Below are 21399 nucleotides of genomic sequence, written 5' to 3'. Positions count from 1 at the left end.
GGCAGACTTACTAAATGCTCGTGAATCGTATAACCCACAAACAAGTTCGTAAAATTTTGTACTTTTTTTACAAACATTTTTCGTAAAATGATCATTTGACGAACATTTTTTGTACTTTTACAAACATTTGTTCGTAAATGTTCGTAAACACTCAAAAAAAATTTTCGTAAAATTTTGTCATTTGTTCGTATTTGTTCGTAAATTTTTGCCAAACAAACAAAAATTTACGAACAAATGACAAAATTTTACGAACATTTTTTTGAGTGTTTACGAACATTTACGAACAAATGTTTGTAAAAGTACAAAAAATGTTCGTCAAATGATCATTTTACGAAAAATGTTTGTGAAAAAAGTACAAAATTTTACGAACTTGTTTGTGGGTTATACGATTCACGAGCATTTAGTAAGTCTGCCATAGGATTTCACAAACATTTACGAACAATTTTATAAAATATTTTTTTCTGTGTAAAATCATTCTTAATATATTTTAAAATGAATAAAAATATAGACATAGCTTTGGTGTCCTATTTCGGCCACCTTCATTCTCATAGTTCTTTGCCCTTAGGGAATTCTTTCAATGTCTTTTTCACGTCATCTCCTTTGTCGAAGCTACATTTTTTGTTATTCTTTTGCATTGTATAATCTCTAGAGTACGTAAAATCTAAAAGTTCATGGAAATTCGAAGAACAAAAAAGGTGGCCGAAATTGCAAGCTGGCCGGAATTTGGTACACTTACTCTAATGGTTGATACTTTAATTATCAAGTCATTTTCCCATTCGCAAGATTTCTTTTTGTAAGAACAAAATGTTAATGCAATAGTGTTATTGTAGTAAGTACTATATTTTTTACGAGTCTCTATAAATAATGGTGTATGACGACAAATACCCCCAGTATTTAAGGTAATAAATTTTTATTGAAATTAAACACATCGACTTACGGATTGACGATAAAATACATTGAGTACCTCTATGGTCACGGGAGAAAGTCCTTACTCTGTGGAACAGTGATCAAGATAGAATGGTGTCGTCCAAATCTTCTTCTTTACCAACTGGCTGAAGGGCCACTTTGCGCAGTACTTTGGTCACCACTTCACTAAGAGACTCCCTGGCACCCACTTCCAGCAGTGCCATACATTTCTGATGGGTTTCCTCTCCTGTCCTCAGGCGCAGCATAGCAATAAGTGCAATTTCAGAGTTGGACTTGACATAGCCATTCTTCTCCTTAGTACCATTCACCAGCATGGGAATGAGTAGACGTAGGAATTCTGGTGGGGTATTTTCAGCAGACACAACTTTAGCCAGGTAATTGCATGTGTTAGCTAGAAGTTGCTTCACTTCATTGCTAGTATGGTTCATAGCTCGTACAAATGGTCCTAGAAGTGGCTGCGGAAGGGTCTTTCCCGTATTCATGCAGTACTGCAGCAAATATCCAGCTGCTCTTACAGAATTGCACGCTACCGGAGTCTTGTCCGATGTAATACAATTAACAATAACCTTGCATATTTTCACTTCATATTTTGGCACATACACCACTTCCGGTGCCTCCTTCAGCACCACAAACAGAGCCGACGTTCGACCATGCTTCAACATCCAGTCCTCAGGATGATCCTCATTGAGAATGTGTCCTGTCAGAGCATCATCCAACTGTTCAGTAGTTAACCATTTGCACAGAGCACCCAAACAACCACCCACAGCGCTACGTGTAACATCTTCTGGGAAATTGAGCATTGACACAAGAGTTGCGTATACTTGCTTCCTCAGTGGTTCACTCATTTTATCTCCAGCCGGAGTTGTTATACCCCTAAGTGCTTGGAGCATTGTCTCTCTCACTGCAGAATCATCATTTCCCTTAATCCCAGTGTGCATTTCAGTAAAGAGTGGATCAGCTCTTGTATGAATTACAACCAGTTGAGCCAATGCCTGGCCTGCTTTAATGCGTACCACTCGATTGGGATCATGTAGTGCTTTGAGGAATGTTGTCTGCAATTGTGGCAGAAACTGCTTCAGCATAACGCCTACTTTTCTCAATAGTATCGCCAGTGTTTCCAACACCGATGCCTTCACACCAGCATTAAACCGATCACCCAAAATACGAATTAGCGGTCCTGTGATATGCACCACTGATGGTTGAAGAGATGCTGCTGATGTCAATGAGATCACTTCACCTAGCCCCTGAGCTGCATTTTCCTTTTCTTCGGGCAACCCATTGAGAATAGCCTCACGAAATACGGGCAAAAGTGGAGTAATACCTTTAGGTAGGCAAAATCCTGGTAATTCTTCTCCTTTGAGATCACTAGCAGCAAAACGAACAGCTTGTCTTACATCAGACACATGAGCGATCTGTTGAGCTGAATCCAGTGTTTTGGTAACAGCATTTAGGGCCTCCCATGATCTCTGCAGGACATCTCTATCCGTATCAGCCAGAAGTTGTAGCAAACCACGCAACAACTGTGGAACATATTGACTGTAGTCTCCAGGAGAATGCGTACAGAATGCACAGAGGAGCGTAGCAGCAGCTCTTCTAACATCAGTCTGATTAGATTTTGTAGATACCATAAGTGTATCCATAATAGTTCGTACTCCAACTTCATCGCTCACCGACAGTATAACAGCTTGGCAGTACTCCAACTCTTGTGGCTCATTGGGTTGTCCTTGGGCCGAAGAGAGAGCTGTGAGAAGTGCTGGCAGTATTTTTGGCAGAAACTTAGTCAAAGCTTCACCAGCAACAGAAGCCAAAATTGAAAGGGCCTTCGTATTCACGGGTGTTGCCGTCAATTGGGGCACCAAGTATGGCAATACAACTCGTGATTTGATTGCCATCACTTGCCGTAGGCCATCTAATGTACACTCAACTACCATTGGATCTGGATCACTAAGCCCATTAAGCATAGATGGTAGAATATCGTCAAGAGCACGATTGCCCACCGTTGTATGAAGTGAATCGAATGTTTTAGCTGCAGACATTCTTACTTCAAGTACTGGATCACTAAGTGCTCGTCTCACTGTCGGAACCAGACTATTCACAAAGGTGAGTACCATATCTTTTGAAGTAGACGCCATAATTTCAGATAGACCAATACAAACACCTTGACGCTGATCAGCTTGTTCAGAATTCAATCCACGTTCCAAAATCGGTATGATCTCAGGAAGAACTCGTTCACCTAGCTTACGTACAAGATCACCCAGTGTTCTGGCAGCAACTTGACGCTTATCGAAACTAGTACTGGCGAGACAACCAAGAAGAAGTCCAAACAATGTAGGTAAGATTTCACGAAGTGTACGTGGTGTATTGGTAACTACAACCTTCCAGACGTGTAGAGCAGCTTGTCGTACCATCAGAGATACATCACTACGGCCCATATAGAGACCTGCCAGGACTCTATTTCGTCTTTCAGCTCCCAAAGACCGTATAATCGCCGTGTGAGACTGTTCTGTGCCAAAGTTATCATCTTCACTGGCAGTTTCTGTAGTCATTTTGCCTGATACTCCCGATATACGATAGAGTAGATCTCCAAGGAGTTGAACTGAACTGAAACGAATACGCCAGTTGTCATCAAACAGACCCTTCTCCAATTCTGGCAGTAAGAGAGCAATTGCAGATTCAGCATACATATTAACAATACGTTGTCCAGCTTTAAGTGCTGTCTCACGAACATATTCATTCTCATCAGCCAGAGCCTTGAGAATTGGATTGATGATTTGCCCAATGTACGGTGTGAATTCATTTGGGAAAGCTGCTGGCATATAGATAAACATCATAATATAGCCATCCTTAACATGTGGAGCTATGTCATTTCGCTCAGCTGTACTTATGATCTCAGGCATGAGTTTATGGAGTTTCTCAACTCCAAGACCACCAACGACTTCAGATAGACCTTGAGCAGCACCAGAGCGATCTACGCTACTGCTTTCTGAAGTTAGTGTCTGCATGAGCCATGGCAAAAGATCCTCAAATGAAGATTCTCCCATTCCTCGTACCATAGCTCCCAGAGCACGTGCTGATACTGCTCTAACTTCTGGTACTGGGTCCAGAAGTGAAGTCTTCAGGCCAGGAATAATATTGGGAAGGTATGGTGTGAGATCCTTTTGATCTGTCAACGAATACATATTTCCAATAATTTTGGCTGCCATCTTACGTGTTTCCGGAGATCGCATGATGAAAGCTCTCTGAACGACTGGCATTATAAGTGCCAGTGATGGTGCATCGATAAAATGCACAAATTTGGTCTCAAGTAAACTCTGAAGACAAGCGGACGTTTTATTGGCTGGATCTTCAAGTGCTTGCAACAAAACAGGAACAATCGCTTGAATTTCTGGATTTTTAATTACCGATCCAATAACACGAAGAGCATCAGCACCTGCTTCTTGTACCTTTGAATGCGAATCACTCAATACTTCAATGAGTTTAGGAACGATACTTGGGAGACAAGATGATAACTGTTTGGGGGCACAATATGCCATTGCTCCCAATAATTCAACAGAAGCCGTTTTTGTGCGCCATGAATCTTCATCGAGAGCATTGAGGAGAGCAGGAAGTACCAATTTAACGCCATATGCTGATAATTTTCCCATCACAACCTTAGCTGTATCATCAGCAGATTGACGAACATATTGTGAAGAATCTCCGAAGCATTGGAGTAAAAATGGTAGTACATGAACAATGTAAGGTTCAAAGAGTCGTCCTAGTGTTTTGCATAGCATTTCGAAGGCAAATAGAGCACCTTCGCGTGATTTATAGTTCTTTTTGTCCTGAATGTAATTAGTTAGTTTGGTCATGATATCGAGTTGTTTCAACGATATTATACCCAATCCTTTGACAATTCCTGCAATTCCATATGCTGCTCCTCGTCTTTCACCATACTTGTCAGACTTGACGAGTTGATGAAGAAGTTTTTTAATCATTTGTGGTGCTTCATCCTTCACTGATGGTATTAAGTGGGGCAAGCAACTAGATACAGCTTCTTGCACTGTCTCTGATGGTGTAGATAGAGCAGCTAACAATCTTTTCACAATTGGCTGAATACGTTCATCGCTAACTTCCAAATGACGTGCTAGAGATCCCATCAGAATGACAACAGCTTGACGAATGTTGTCGTATCGACTGGAATTTGGTGCTTTATCGAGGAATTCTTCAAACACCGGCAATAGTCGAGCAATTGTTTCTTTGCCATGCTTATCAACAATTGCTAAGCTAGCTGCTAACATTTCCTTGTGTACCATCTCATCACGATCACCCAAACCTTTAGACACCATAAACTGAATTGTTGAGAAGACTTGTTTCTCATCAAAGAACTGCGAAATTTGACAGATGGCAAATGCAACACCACGTCGTGGTCCCCATTGATCAATTGCAGGTTCAATTTCACGATCAAATTGATCAAGTTTTGGTGGTATCATGGCCAACTTGTCATTATAGATGACTAAGAGTTCATCTAGAATTTTCTGTAGCGGTTTGCTATCTTCCATCAAAATTGACACCAATGAACTGGCTGTAGCTTTCTGAATACAAGATTCAGTATGAATGACATCCTTCATGAGATTCATCGTCATGTCATTTGGCAGAACAAAATTAGAAGCTGTCCATAGATTTTCAGCCAATTCCCGATTATCATCACTGATGTCGTGCTTTGCTATCCACAGCCGACAAATCAAACGACGATACAACGTGGCATCCGATTCAAAGGATGCGAATGTGTCTACGAGGATCACAAGAGCCCTCAATGCAACATCTCGAATTGACTCCAAGCTACTTTCAACAGCTTGAAGAAGAAGTTCTAGTTCGGGTTTTGTTGGTGGTGCACAGTATTCCCGGCCAGAAGTAGCTTCAGCTACATCCAAGAGAGCTGCAACTGCTTGAGTTTGTACACGTCCACGATTAGTACTAATTATACCAAGCAACAACCTCATCATCTCCAATCGCGGTAAATATTTGGGATGTCGATAATCTGTGGCAATTCCTCGATCGCTGATACCTCGTGTCTGAGCATGTCGACTGATAATTTGTATACCACACATAAGCAGATTTTCATCTGTAGACACCGGCTTCATGGTCATACACTTTCGGAGAAATTGAAAGGCATAGCAAAATGCTGGAGCAGTTAGAATACCCTCTTCAATGCTTTCTTCTGCATCCCCATTTGTTGTAGTTGATATTTCATTATCGGCTGTCGTTGCATATAAGACTGTTAGGACAGAAGTTACACTGTCCATCACTGGTTCCTTTAGCCATTCTTCTGGTAGATCACAGTGTGGCTCATACAACCGAATTGTGGCAATAGCCAGTGAATCCCGTAAATTATGTTGGGATTCCTTGAAACACGACATTCTCAAATGATGATAGAGTTTCGTCAACAATGGCGCAGCCAGAGGATTTTTCAATTGAGAAAGGATATTAGGAAGGAGACAACTAAAATGAGTTGCCAACTGTTCTGGATTCCCTTTCGTTACACTCTCAATCATTGATATTAACTTGAGCAATTTCCCATTAATACTGGTCAATCGGGCTCTAATTGCATTTTCTTTATCCGTTTGATTCTTAATAGCTTCCTTCTGTTTCGGTGTCAACTGGACGGGTTTTGCCTTTCCCTCCTTACGTCTCTTCTCCTCAATCTCACGCCTCAGTTGCAACTCCTCCAATTGCTCCTTGTAGCTGTACACCTTATTCTCACGCTTCATACCAGACACTTGGTAGATATCTTCAGAATTCGGTATAACACTCTTATCATACAATTCTCCCTCAGGTGTCAAGTATGTAAAGTACTCATCATCCGTAACATTGGACATATCTGAACTACTTAATTCTGAAGACACCAATTCCATGACATGAGGTAGTAAAATGTCTGGATTTATGCGACTTACCGTAGATATTGAATTCTCATACATTGATGTTATGCGGTAGTTCGTAAAAAGAATATCAAAAATCTTCGAACTGTTGGTCGTTATTAAAGTTTTAGGTTCTACACCAATTGCTTTCAGAAGGGTTTCCCAGAGTTTGCTCTTTGTATTAATTAGAGATGAATGATGACAACATAGTAAAGAATGCAATGCAATTTTCTCAGCATCAATTCGTTCCAGTTCTGCAAGAGAGTTATTTTCTTATGAAGAAAAATTGAAAGTCGAATTGGATTTCTGGCTCATTTTGAATTGAATTATTTAATTCCCAATAAAGACCCCTATTCTGAGATCAAGATCAAGAAAATTTGAAGATTTTGGCATTCTCAAATTAAAAAAAAAAAAAACAAGATCATCCCATAAAAAAAATCTCCCGAAGGGGATTCCCTATAGAAATTTCACTAGGTACCAAAAGAATTTTCCTCCACAATTCCATAGGATTTCGAGTGGAATTGCTCGAAAAATGGCCAATAAACAGTGGAAATTTTCCAAGTAGATCATAAGGGTTTCCGTTGGAATTTTCTTCTTTCGGAAAACATGGTTACTTGTTAGGGAATTTCAATGGAATTCCTAGAGAAATTTCAATGTGCAATTTCCATTATCGTTCTCTAGGATTTCCCATAGAAATTTCGATATTAACATCAGGGGTGACATGACAACTTCTTTTCGATAGTATCGACTGTCGATTCTGAAAAATTTAAACGACATCTGTACTTCCTGTACCTAATATAGATGTTTTTCAACAGCCTCATTCTTTTAAGAATGTCGCAATGAATGGCCCAACAATGCGTAAAAAGTCGACCATTCACTTAATCTAACAGATATAGATTTATCGATTCGATAGTACCGAAAAGTTATCATTCCACCCCAGGGTTTTTCTCCCTAAAGTCTCCGACGATTTCAACAACGAGACTTAGGGTGGTGGCATCTCTGGAAAAATTATCTGAGGTGTTGACATTTTCCAAAGAGATCTCTTTAAATTTCATTGAAAGTTTTACCTTAAAAATTCCATCGGAAAATTTAACTGACTCCCAGTAAATTCACGGTGCATTCTTTGGAATTTAAAGGGGAAATTTCCTCCTAGTGACTGGGGAAATTCCCTGGACATTCTTAGAGGATTCTTCGAAATTTTCCGAGGAAGTCTTAGAATTTTTCGGATTATTTTAGAAGATTTTTCAAAAAAATCGATGGGAAAATTCTCCCCGGGAGAGGAAAATTCCTTCCAGAGATACATGAAAAATCTATGGCGAGTTCAGGGGAAACCCTGGTTGAAATTCTGTAAAAGTTAAGCTTATACTTCGGGCAAGATGGTTATCTGATTGCAAAGTTCATATAGAACATCGAATATTTTATAAATGAATAGGGGAATTCAAGCAGCCGTGTGAGGGAGCACCAGTGAGTTATCAAATGTGTAATATAAAGGATCAGGTAAAAAAGGAAACAAATTAAAAAGACCTAAAAGAAAAAGATCACAAAGATAATAAATAATAAAAGAAAAAATCAAAAAAGAAAAAAATTTGGGGATTTTTTTATGGTTTTTCCCAAGGATTTACCTGAGGATAATTCAAGTTTTTTACGATCTTTCCCGAAGAGTTTCCAGGGATTTCCTTGAGAAAAGTCCGCTAGTTTTTCCGACCCCTGACTTTTTCAGGGGAGTTCACGGGTATATCCCTGGGTAAAATCACTCAGTTTTCCTCACCGTTTTCGGATCGTTCCCCAGGATTTCTTTAAGAAAAATCCCCGTTTTCCTGTACCATATTAACAACACTGAGAGAGATCCGAAAAATTAAAATAACATTCCGGAAATGTTAATTTTACCTTGCAGTATTGATCCATAATCGGTGTAAATATTAACCTTTTTAGGTGTATTGGGGATTAAAGTTACCCTTTTTCATATTAATTTTACCCTTAAAATGGTGTAAAATTAACATTAAAAAATGTTGATATTTTTTTACACCTAAAAAGTGTTAAAGTTATGAGAAAAAAAGTTAATCGCACCCTCTTTTTTATCAGTGAAGGGGAGTCTGAGGAATCTTCTCCTCCGAGATGGGGAAAATTCCCTAGGAAGTTGCGTTACATGCCAATTCAGCTTTGTTACTTGGCCTCCCCTACTTTTCCCTAAGTACTCGTTGGAGAACTTTCGTTGAGGAAGTGATGACACTTCCTGTGGAATGGTGCAGATTTTTTTATGTCACATCAGTCAAAAATCCAAGACGCAAAGCGTGTGGACATCAAGATTTCCAATTCGGGAACCAATACTTCAAGATTTCAAGACGTCAAGCTCTCGGAGTTTGGTGATCGGTGATTGATTTTTCAAGACACTAACAATTTAAAATGCTGATCTTGATCTTAGTCTCAGAATTGAAGCCAGCCTTAATTATTTATCACATCTACAGAAACAAAATGCCACAAGAAAAATGTATAAAAAATTAAAGATAGTTTAAGTTACCAATAATTTATGCCCTTGACACATTTGTGACTCAAGCTGAGAGACGGCTTAACGTAATTATTATCAAGATACTGATCAGATTATATTTCCATCAGTTTTTGACTAATCCGTCGCTCGGCTTCAGTCGAGAAACGACTTAGGTAGTGGGAAATTTATAGGAATTTAGTCAATTCATTATTTTGATTATAATTAATTTAGCCGTCTCTTGGTTTAAGTCATAAGTGTGTCTAGGAGGTAAAGGGGTAATTTATAGGTAAATTTAAAGAATCTCAGCTACCATAAGTTTATCTGGGCTTATCACTGGTTACAAATTTTGAAGTAATTTACTGCATTGAAAATAAAATGTTACAATTTTGTGCCTCTGAGCGTTTAGCCTTTTTAGATCAAACGCTAAAGAATAGGGATTTAATAAAAAAAAAACATTATCTCTAGACTTCTTATTCCTTGTTCCCCCAGCCCCCAGCCACCCGTTTTTTTTTTAGTTTATTTCGAAAAGAGTTCATACGATTTTTTATTTTCGGATATGTTTTGGAGGTAGCCCAGGAGTGGAATTCTGTGAATTCTGTGGAATTCTGGCAATGCTATATGACAAATTGGGTTCGAATCTTAGGAGAGCTTTTTCGAAAATGCGATTCTGTACCCGTGACATTGCCATTTCAGCTCACGTGGCATTGCCAGAAGTCACATATTTGAGATTTCTGGCAATTCAAATGCCAATGAATTTTATTGATCAAATCAACCAAGACGTACTGTATTTTCATAAAATCATCAAGTAAAGGGATTTCATTAAAAATTCAATGAATTGCATTTTCGAACTCATATGATATGACAAAAAAAAGCTCAAATGGCATTGTCAGGTTTTGAACTTACGCGTGACAATGCCACGAAAATTACAGAATTCCCTTACAGGTGAACATTTCGTTCGTGCGGTTCGTGCATATTACCGAAAAAATTTTCGACATCGAAGTTTCGAAGGTGAAAGTTTAGCCACTTTGGGAGCTCATTTTTCAACCGGATTGCTTAAATTTGGATTTCTTGAAATGCTCATAAAATTTCCAAAAAGGGTTCCATCGATCCTAACCGATAATAATGAACCGGTAAAGTATTCGTAATCGCTTTATCTTTTTATAATATTTTATTTTTATTAGTCCGAAAGTTTGTTACCGGGCTAGAGATCAAACCATAAGAGATATCGACTTTCGGGCTTCGAGAACTCCCCCCCCCAACTATGTAAATTAATATTATCTCGAGACGTTTTTTCCCTTTTTCCTCTCAACCCCATCATTAACTTCCAAAACGTTGTTTTTTTTGGTATATTTCGAAAATTGATCCTACCGTTTCTTTTATTTTCGGATATATTTCGGAGGTAGCCTAGGCGAGCATTTCGCCCATTTTTTTTATTCGAATTGGATACCTATGACACCTATGACCACAAAAATGTTCGATATCGAATTTTCAAAGGTTAAATATTTAAGAATTCTAAAATTATTTCAAATTTGACAAATTAAAAGAGAAAACAAAATAAATTTTTGACTCAAGATTAAATCAAACTTACCTTTGCTTGTACACAAAGTTTCAATGGTGTCAATAAACGCTGCCACAGGAACGCTGCCATCTTCGCCTACATCAGAATCCAGATAAATCTTTGCATTCTCCATATAAGTCGTCAATTTAGATAGGAATTCAATGATAAAGGTGACTCCCTTCTCACTTATTGCAATCTGCCTCACTAGTGCTTGGCAGTGAATTCGCACATTTGGTGATGATGCCGTCATGCAATAGACAGCTGCTTTATATAGAACTTCCGGACTTCCCTTGAGACGATCAAAGTGACTTAGGAGAAGTCTCTCAATGAGCAGCATCACATGCTTCAGAGTTTCATTCGGAACGCTGGAAATGAACCTTTCACCGACAAAAACCTGCTTATTCAAGTCCAGTATAATATTCCAAAAGACTGTCAGCTTTCCTGATGCTTCATCGTCTAGATGTTGTTCTAGCAGGAGAATCAAACAGCTTGCGCATAAACCTTCAATCACGGTAGGGATTTGTGTTGGATTTTGTGCTGCCTTCTCCACCGTCTTCAACAGAAACGGAATCAATTCACTGCCATTCTTGAGGGTACCTCCTTGTAGGCATGCCAGGAGCCAATCTAAATAACTGATTCGGACATTCTGCGTTGCTGACTTGGCTTCAATTCCTTTCTTAAAGACTGACATAATTTTATCAGGTAGCTTTCCCTCAAAGTTTCCGGCCCACAGGCTGAACATTTCGAGCGAATGACAGAGAATTTTTTCATGACTCTCAGTCTCCAGAATTTTAATAAAATTCTCCATGACTAAATTTAATATGGCCTCCATAGATTCAGGAAGAAGACCATTGTAGCTCAAATTCCCAATACCCTGCAAACATTCACAACACTTTTATCAGTTTTGATTGCCCACTGATTACTGCTTCAGTAGTTATCTAGGATTTGTTAAAATCACAGCTTATGTGATTTGAAGTGAAATTCGATATTGTTTTATCGACTTAAACATTGTGCTTTAATGCTAATAGACCATAAGAGTTCTAAAAGTAATAGAGGAAAGGCTCATAATTTTGTCCATTTTCTTATTTTGGACACTTTGAGGATAAAATTGGACACTAAAAATAAATTTATTAAAATGATGGATTTTTATTTCAATATTTGATGAATAATGAATTCTATCTTAATATTTGTTCTTTGTGGAAGATTTTAACACAAAATACATTAAATTTTGAATATGATTTGAGTTGAAATTGCTTTGTTGAAAATTCAGTGTAAGCAATTGCTTACGAGAAATATGACAGAACTTCGTGTTTACTTCAGTCTTATTTAGCTGTGATGAAGTACAAACAATGTTTCTTCGCCTTTTTGGAGTGATATTATTAAATAATCATTGAATATTATGTTGATTCACATTCATGGTGATTTATACATTTGACCTGAAGTGAGATTTGCCTTGTGAGTTACGTTTTTCGTGTGAAAAATGGGAAATGTTTTAAGACATTTACCAGTGAGGTGATGGCTCTTATTTTGGACAGGTGTTTTTCTCACGAAATTCCGTCAAGTTTTAGTTTTTTGATGACTAGATTGGACAAATACCTGGAGAAACAAAGGAGCATCATCTCTACGAAAGAGATGTAGCGAGAAATGCCTTGAAAGGCTCCCGGAAAGGCCAGGGAATGAGCCAATCTGCACGTATTTGGAGTACCGAAGTCAACTCACTTTAATAAATGATATGGAAAGTTTCCGGGCTTCTTGTGACCTTCTACGTTTCCCTTACATGAACAGGAAGAGGACTTGGTAAGATTGGTTAATGAAATGAAGAACAATGGGCATCCTGTTGAGGCGGATTAGCTGCCCAAATTTACAACCAAGTTGTCCAAATTAATAACCAAGTTGTCCAAAATCCAAGTCAAATTCACCTCTACATATCAATTCATTTTTAAACGTATTAAGACTAATATTAGTAAAAACAAAGACAATAAACCCTCGCCAAGTTTCTAAACAACCCTTCTGAAAAGAGAGTAGCAAAAAAAATCAATTAGTATTGAAAATATCGCACTTCAAACTTGGAACATCGATGCTTATATGCAGACTGGACAAAATTATGAGCCCTTACCCTTCCCGTGATCAGTGGCTAATCTTGCATTTCTAAGATATATATTTGCTTCCGGAAAGGGAATGGTAAGACGTGTAAACTTACGGTTTGTAGCTTAATACAAAAATAGGTTATCAACAATACTTTTAGATCAACTTTAAGAGAATAAGTCTTTATTCGTTTTATTCGGTCAATAAGTTTTACCTGAAATTTTTTATAATATCAACTTGTCAGAATTTAAGTCGAATAAGTCGATTTATTGCAAAATTCGTTCTTTTCTCGCTTTTCGGGTACTATTTGACACCGTCTACCTTCCTTGTGAATATTACACCGGGAAGTTAATTATTCCCAAAGTTAAAAGTATTCCAAATCCAGTTAGACATTTCCGATTTATTTGTTTTATTTTCTGAGACGTCGATATCAGCTTCGGTGATCTGAAGTGAAATGCAACTTCGTCAGATCGTGCCCAAGTTTTGGATTATACGTTTTGAAATTTCTAGGTCACGAATATGATTTGCGCCAAAAATAATTTTTTTGTGAACATCGATGGGACGTCGCGGATCCCGGTCGGAGTACAAACGCTTCTGGAGAGACAACGGAAATCGACAAAGCGGTTTTCGGCAAAGGTTATGTATGTCGATAGGTGGCTAGAAGTTGATGATGCCAGATTCACCCCCTACTACCATTTTGGGACACCGCCAAATTTTAATTTCTCAATAATTCAGCCCGCATGGCATGGATCGATCTTTAATTTTATTATATTATAGCTGGGCCTAAGAGCCTTCGGTAAAAGAACTTATGCCCCCCCCCCCCTGACCCGAAAAAGAGGTCAAAAATTGATTTTTTAAAGGGCCATATCTCCGGTTCTAATTTTTTGCATTTGAAAAATCTTGGTGTTTTGGAAGGCTCTAGTGGAATACTACAAATCCATTGACAACCTAACTGCATCCGATTTAATCGAAGGCTCGATTAAACGAAAAATCGATTTTTGATATTACAATGTCGAATATTTCTAAAACTAGACGATGCTTCTTCTTTAAATTTTAATATTATGTTGTAGCTGGGGTCGAGACCTTTCCAACAGTGGGTCGCACTCCTCCCTCGATGTTCCCTGACCTGAGCTATGATCAAAAATATCTTGACCGGAGTGTATTTTCGGTGTTTATAATGTGATTTCTATGAAAGTTTAGTAATATTGAAACTGAGATTGAGACCTTTCTAACAGTGTGTCGCATTCGTCTCTACTCCAACGATTCCAATCCACTGTACCCCGACCCGAACTCTATCTCGTACATACATATGTTTATTAACAGAGTTTAATGCACTTTCTTTTTCTTTTGGTGGCCTTCTGTACTCAAACTATTTAAAATAGAAAATAAGTCTAGATAAGCCTATGGTAGACTATAGCAGCTGATATTTTTTACAAGTGACCTCGAACTGCGTGCAACTCGGGGTCCTTGTAACTCGAAATACTTGAAAATTCGATTGTTCGTTGAATTTTTGGGATAAAGAATCGCGTTGAGCAAATGTAATTCGTTTCTGCCTTTGAGGACAGTTTGATAGACATGATTCTTTACCCCCAACATTAGGGCGTTTAAACTAGGAAAAAAAATTTTTGGCACTATTCTCACGGTGCTGTATTTGATGAGACAAGAAAGTTTTTCCTCTACGACCATATGATCAGACGCCGTTTAGAGGTGGCTGAACGACCCTCTCTGTAGAACAAATTTCTGATTTTACCGGATTTTACACTACAAAGAGGGTCGTCTAGCCACCTCTAAACGGCGTCTGATCATATGGTCGTAGAGGAAAAACTTTCTTGTCTCACCAAATACAGCACCGTGAGAATAGTGCCAAAAAATTTTTTTCCTAGTTTAAACGCCCTAATGTTGGGGGTAAAGAATCATGTCTATCAAACTGTCCTCAAAGGCAGAAACGAATTACATTTGCTCAACGCGATTCTTTATCCCAAAAATTCAACGAACAATCGAATTTTCAAGTATTTCGAGTTACAAGGACCCCGAGTTGCACGCAGTTCGAGGTCACTTGTAAAAAATATCAGCTGCTATAGTCTACCATAGGCTTAGAAGAAAGAAGAAAGTTTTTCCTCTACGACCATTTGATCAGGCGCCGTTTAGAGGTGGCTAGACGACCCTCTTTGTAGTGTAAAATCCGGTAAAATCAGAAATTTGTTCTACAGAGAGGGTCGTTCAGCCACCTCTAAATAGCGTCTGATCATATGGTCATAGAAGAAAAACTTTCTTGTCTCATCAAATACAGCACCGTGAGAATAGTGCCAAAAAAATTTTTTCCTAGTTGAAACGCCCTACCCAACATTCAATTCACTATCTAATTTTCAAGTATTTAGAGCTGCAATGAACCCGAGTTGCACGTAGTTTGAGGTCACCTGTAAAGAATATCAGCTGCCATAACCTTATCTGAGCTTATCACTGTTTTTTTTTCAAAATTGGTCTTAGCGATTTCGTTCATTTTCGGTTTTGGAGGGGTCCCGGTCAAAATCCCGAAAACCAACATCCCTAAAGCCAACATTCCGAACGCGAAAAATTCCGAATGACGAATGAGCCAAAATCCCGAATTTTTAAAAGTGTCATAGCTACTCCCACGATTGCAGCCGCGCTTGCTAGAGGCAAAGAGAAATTTTCTGTGTCTTGGGAAATTATTCTACACTATCCTCCATATAATTTCATCCCTTTCAGGATTTTGAACATTCGGTATTTTGGCTTTCGGGCCTTTCGGGATTTTGGCTATCGGGATATTAGCTTCTGGGATTTTGACGTTCGTGATTTTAAATTCCGCCGGTTTTGGTTGTACAGTAGAGTCTCGCTATAGTCCATATTTGGTTTCAAATTTGACACTTGGGTCGCACTATAGTCCATGTAATTTTTTAAAATTATCAACGATTTTTAGTATTGAAATTGCTCGACGGCTTCCACTTTCTTTGCGATTGTGGTACTTGTCCTTGCTCTCTTCATTGTGGATCACAATTATCACAACTACTTAATAAAGATTGCCAAAATATTAAAATAATTATGCATGTCGCACACTAAAAAACATAACCTAACTTAAAATCAGTGTTTTGAAATCAACGGTCGATAAATTGTGGATTATAGAGCGCTGGCCTATAGCGAGACTCTACTGTAGTTTAACTGAATATTTCGACGTCGAGATCTTTCACCGGAAAAATCGCCATCTTAAATTATTTAAGGTTAAAGTTCAATCACCCTCGAAAAAGCCTAATTTTCAACGGTAAACGGTAAAGTAATCGGTAATTTTTTAAAATTAAAGGTTAGGGGAGACTGGGGCAGAAAGTCACAAATCGAAAAATTCTAAATTCAATATCTTCCAAGGTAAAAAAGATAGCGGCTCCATTTTTTTTCTATATATATATAGCCTCCATAGGTCTTCTTCAATGTCGTAAGTTTGTTAGAATTCGAACAAGGAATTTAGAAAATAAAAAATATCGAAATTTTTAGCCCTATTTTTGAAATATTCTTGCAGAAGATAACAATTATTACCTACTTATTTTCCAAAATTGATGCACTGGTAAATATTTTCTAAATAATTTGTATTCTTGAAATACGAATCTGCTATCTATTTTAGAATTTCACAAAGGTTCTTTTCTCCAGAAATCTTTTCATTAAAAATGGCAACTTGGGGTAAGAAGTAACAAAAGGTTGCAGTCTTTTGTGTTTTTTTTCTAAAATAGATTGAAAAGCGCTTTTCTCGTTTTCTCACTTTTCTAGCCGAGAAAACGGTGTTTTACAAAGTTGTAGATGAATAAATTTTCTATGAAAATATGTCCTCTAGGTATTTTTTTCAAATTTACGGAAGCCCGTAATGAAGCGAATCAAAATATGATAATGCCCCATGCCTGGTACTATTTGTCCCAGCATTTTTAAGAATAGTCACAAAATTACCTTTTAGAGACCGGCTCGATAAACGTATTTCCTTACAAAATAGAGGAAAATTACTTCACAAAGTTGTAGAGCGGTAAATTTCCTATAAAACTGCGCTAATTAGAAATTTTTGAAGCGCTCGAGTAGCTTGTAAAAAAATAAAATGTCCATTTTGTGACTTTTTGCCCCAGTCTCCCCTAATGTTTTTTTAAAGACGTTCTTCTTGATTAATTTTCAACTAAAAGATGGTTTTATGTCGATATAGGATAAGTGTGCCAAATTTCGGCATAGTTGCATTTAAGCGCCAAAGTCTCGAGTTTGATATGTAATATTCTTAATATAAATTAATTTTTTTTATTCCTTTTTCTTAAGGAGTGTTTCTTGAAACCTTGTAGACAGTTTATCGTCTTTATTTTCTCTAAAATCATTCTTAATACATTTTAAAATAAATAAAAATGTAGACATAACTTTAGTGCCCTATTTCGACCACCTTCATTCTCATAATTTCTTGCCCTTCGGGAATTCTTCCAATATCATTTTCACATATTTTTGTTTCTCGAAGCTATATTTTTTGCATTGTATAATCTCTAAAATATGCAAAAACTAAAAATTCATGGAAATCCGAGGAAAAAAGAAGGTGGCCGGAATTGCAAGCTGGCCGGAATTTGGTACACTTACCCTAGACAAATTTAAAGCAATATTAAATTGATTATACACCCCAAAAAATTGCGAAAAGGAATATTTACACGTAGCTACTTCTCTCAGAAGTTCGAGTGGCTCGCAGAGCATCGAACACTTCGTCATCCCTTTTATTGGATGGTACAGTAGACTCTCGCTCAATCTGTTCTTTTTCAATCGGGCGAAAAATTTGTTGACAATTTTCACGTTTAACTCTTTCCGGACCGAAGCATATGCTGCAAGCCAATTTCACAATTTTTTAATCAAAAATATCTAAGCTCAGGAATTAATTGAGGTCCTACAAAAAATATCTTACATTTGGACATCCTTATGGGCCAATCCATCTCAAGACGACCATAGGGGTACCCTTCATGGTCTTAGATGTTTTTGAATTTTACATATGTTAAAGTACACGATAAAATAATATACCCCTATTTTTTTTTCGTCTGAAAAAAAATTCCTGGCCGGAGATACATGGCGTCAAAGATGGCGCCTCGCGCTTCATTCCTCAATTGCGATTTTTAGCAAATATTTTAAAATGCTCTATTTCGGGAACGGGTTGAGATTTCTTCTTACTCTTTTTTTTTATTTGAAAGATAATTTTATACTCTTTAAAACGATATACTTGATTTTGCATTATCTGCTTAAGTTTTTTTGTAACGGTCTTTTAAAAAATTTTTGAAAAAATTTAAAAATTAATTTTTCTCAAAAACCCCATTCTCAAAAATTTTGATTTTTTTACTGTTGATCAGTAACATTGAGTACTACATTCCCTGAAAAGGCGAGCTTCCACTTTTGCACTTACTTTTTTTTAAAAATATTTGAAAAATTACCATATTTTCAAAACAAAAAATAACCAGTTAAACTCAAAATTTTGAGTTCAACTTTTCAGGGAATATAGTACTCCACGGTACTTATAAACAGCCAAAAAATCAAAATTTTTCGAAATCAAGTTTTTGAAAAAAATATTTTTTTTGAGTTTTAAATAAAAATATCTTTTATTGACAAAAATAAGCCTTTAAATCATATTAAACACATGTACTAATTATGTTTTTTTGTTTTCTTTTAGTTTTTCAAAAAAAAAATTTGGAAATTTTTTTGGATTATTTTTGAAAAAATTAAAAAAAAAATTTTTTTGAAATTCCGTTTAAAAAAAAATCTACATATTGACACATGTGTCAAATGTATCTTAAAGTTTGATTTTTGTCAATAAAAGACATTTTTATTTAAAACTCAAAAAAAATTTTTTTTTCAAAAACTTGATTTCGAAAAATTTTGATTTTTTGGCTGTTTATAAGTATTGTGGAGTACTATATTCCCTGAAAAGTTGAACTCAAAATTTTGAGTTTAGCTGGTTATTTTTTATTTTGAAAATATGGTAATTTTTCAAATATTTTTAAAAAAAAGTAAGTGCAAAAGTGGAAGCTCGCCTTTTCAGGGAATGTAGTACTCAATGTTACTGATCAACAGTAAAAAAATCAAAATTTTTGAGAATGGGGTTTTTGAGAAAAATTAATTTTTAAATTTTTTCAAAAATTTTTTAAAAGACCGTTACAAAAAAACTTAAGCAGATAATGCAAAATCAAGTATATCGTTTTAAAGAGTATAAAATTATCTTTCAAATAAAAAAAAGAGTAAGAAGAAATCTCAACCCGTTCCCGAAATAGAGCATTTTAAAATATTTGCTAAAAATCGCAATTGAGGAATGAAGCGCGAGGCGCCATCTTTGACGCCATGTATCTCCGGCCAGGATTTTTTTTCGGACGAAAAAAAAATAGGGGTATATTATTTTATCGTGTACTTTAACATATGTAAAATTCAAAAACATCTAAGACCATGACCCCTCGATTTGCGATTTTTTCGGTCGTTTTGAGATGGATTGGCCCTTATAGTTTGTAATCATCCACAAGAATCGGATTTTTATCAGTTCTGAATAATTAAAAAACACTGTTTTTCATAGAATATTCATATGCTGCTTTGGGTACTCAGAGTCCCAAAAGAGACGAAAGGGTTAATTATGAAGTAAATTTGCTCAAATTCGCTGTAGTTCCACCTATTTTATCGTGATTCTTTATAATTAGGCGCTTTTTGTGGAATTTACAATGAATTTGACGCCCAAATCTCTCGATAATACGGATGACATTTTGCCCCAAACGCCCAATTGGGAGAGAGTCCACTGTATTCACCGCTTTCAATAAGCAATATTCAGTGATAAGACCAGATAAGCTTAAGGTAATTGGGATTCTTTACAGGAAACTTCAGAATTCTTGCTAAATTAAACTTGCAAGTCTTTCTGAGTGGGAAGAACTTCGGCAGTTGTCCGGAATGAATCCATTCTACTATTAGCTAATCAGGGTTTATCACTGATCATTTTAGTTGTTTAGGAAATATGCTGGAATTTCGCAATGTTATTTGTAATTGTAATCTACTCACATTAAGCACATTGATGCGGTACTCCACGACAGTTATCTTGCCATCTGATCCGTTCCATACACCAAAAATATGCTGCAGAAGCTTCTCAATTGTCTCAGCATTCTCACACTTTTCCGAGAGATACCTTAAGGAATCCGCTGCTTCCTGTCGGGAAACATCATTCTTAGAGTAGAGATTTTGGATGAGAGTTTTTCCCATGTCCATGGCAAAGTCACTCATATCCACATCAACTTCCCTCACAATTGCTCCCACGCCCTGTAGTATGACTTCCGGACTCCTCAACATGGCTCGCTGAAGGGCTGGAAGAATGGATGATTGGAATTCATCTTTCGTGATGGATTGCAATATGGTCTGGCAGAGTGTGAAGTAGTACAAATTTGGCTTGGCTTTCACACTTATCAATCCCTTGATGAAGTGCTCCAGCACCTTCTGTTTGTGCTTTGAAAGAAGTTCCTCTTCGAAATGGTTCTCTTCGTTGAAGCGAATGGCAGCGGCTATGAGGAGAATGACATTGGACGCAGGCTCCATTTGCAAGAGAATATCAAAGTATTCCATCACGAGATCAGTTGTCGTCCAGCAGGACTCAAAGAGTTCATATGCCTTTTCGGATAACTTGGGATTGGCCACGGAGAGGGCCAGCTGATACAATTGAGATTGGTGTTCCAGGAGTTTTGGGAATTCCTTCTTGGTGACTTCGGATTCGCTTTTGCGGTGGACAACGAGAAGATTGGACCAGGTGAGAGCAATCACAGCAGCTTGGGAGGCTTTGATTGGTGGAGCAGATGCCAGATCCTTCGTAAGGAGAGTCTTGAGGACGCCATTGAAATGTTCCATTGTCCAGTCATTGTGCTGCTGTACCAGAGATACAATTAACTTCCGGATGAGACTCTGGGATGGAGGATCCCTGTACTTGGTCAGTGTTGTACCAATCACACGGCAAATCCCCTTCACAACAGTCGTATTTATGCCTGGAAGTCAGTGTTAGGTTAGGTTGTGAAATTCCAAGAACCATGTCCAAAATTGATTTCTTCAAATTCCACAAAATCCTCCTGGTGATTCTGGAAATATTGATCAAGAAGTAACTTACCCGGATTGGGAAGGACTGCGATAACATTGTCAATCAAGGGTTTTCTCTCTTCCACGCTACAATTTATCACGCGGTTGGGTAGGTCTTTCAGCGCCTTGCTGAGCTAAAATTCAATGAATAAACATTTAGAGAGACTTATTAACTTGCCATTCAGCCATTTACCGGCTTACAAACCTCAGAATCTGCCATGATTTCCAGAAAATCTTCCTGCAAAATCTCCTTCAGACAAACTTGCTCAACATCTTCGCGAAACTGGCCAATTCGCCAAATTTCTTCTACGTGGCGCTTCCATCGCCATTTCAAATTTTCTCCAGATTCAACTGAC

The 21399-nt window shown here is 37.4% G+C and overlaps 1 protein-coding gene across 1 annotated transcript; it reads right to left on the bottom strand.

The window, feature by feature from the left end:
* Window positions 1–891: 891 nt before the first annotated feature.
* LOC129799482 (eIF-2-alpha kinase activator GCN1) lies at window positions 892–21390 on the bottom strand. Its single transcript, XM_055843390.1, has 5 exons — window positions 21249–21390; window positions 21075–21177; window positions 19988–20955; window positions 10895–11738; window positions 892–7075 (listed from the first exon to the last, which is right to left on the bottom strand). Exons 1-5 carry the CDS (start codon window positions 21261–21263, stop codon window positions 1008–1010), a joined length of 7998 nt encoding a protein of 2665 aa, XP_055699365.1. The 5' UTR covers window positions 21264–21390; the 3' UTR covers window positions 892–1007.
* Between the last annotated feature and the right edge of the window lie 9 nt (window positions 21391–21399).

This window comes from Phlebotomus papatasi, chromosome 1 (assembly GCF_024763615.1).
Source record: "Phlebotomus papatasi isolate M1 chromosome 1, Ppap_2.1, whole genome shotgun sequence".
NCBI lineage: Eukaryota > Metazoa > Arthropoda > Insecta > Diptera > Psychodidae > Phlebotomus > Phlebotomus papatasi.
Note: the sequence above shows the minus strand (reverse complement) of the source record. Positions and strands in the feature narration are given on the sequence as shown.

Excerpts from the sequence above, each read along its gene's own strand:
- LOC129799482 (XM_055843390.1), bottom strand. Across the intron at positions 11,739-19,987 it reads ACCGCATCAATGTGCTTAAT|GGTATTGGGAATTTGAGCTA; the intron begins GTGAGTAGATTA and ends GAATGTTTGCAG. Across the intron at positions 7,076-10,894 it reads AACTTTGTGTACAAGCAAAG|AACTGGAACGAATTGATGCT; the intron begins GTAAGTTTGATT and ends ACTCTCTTGCAG.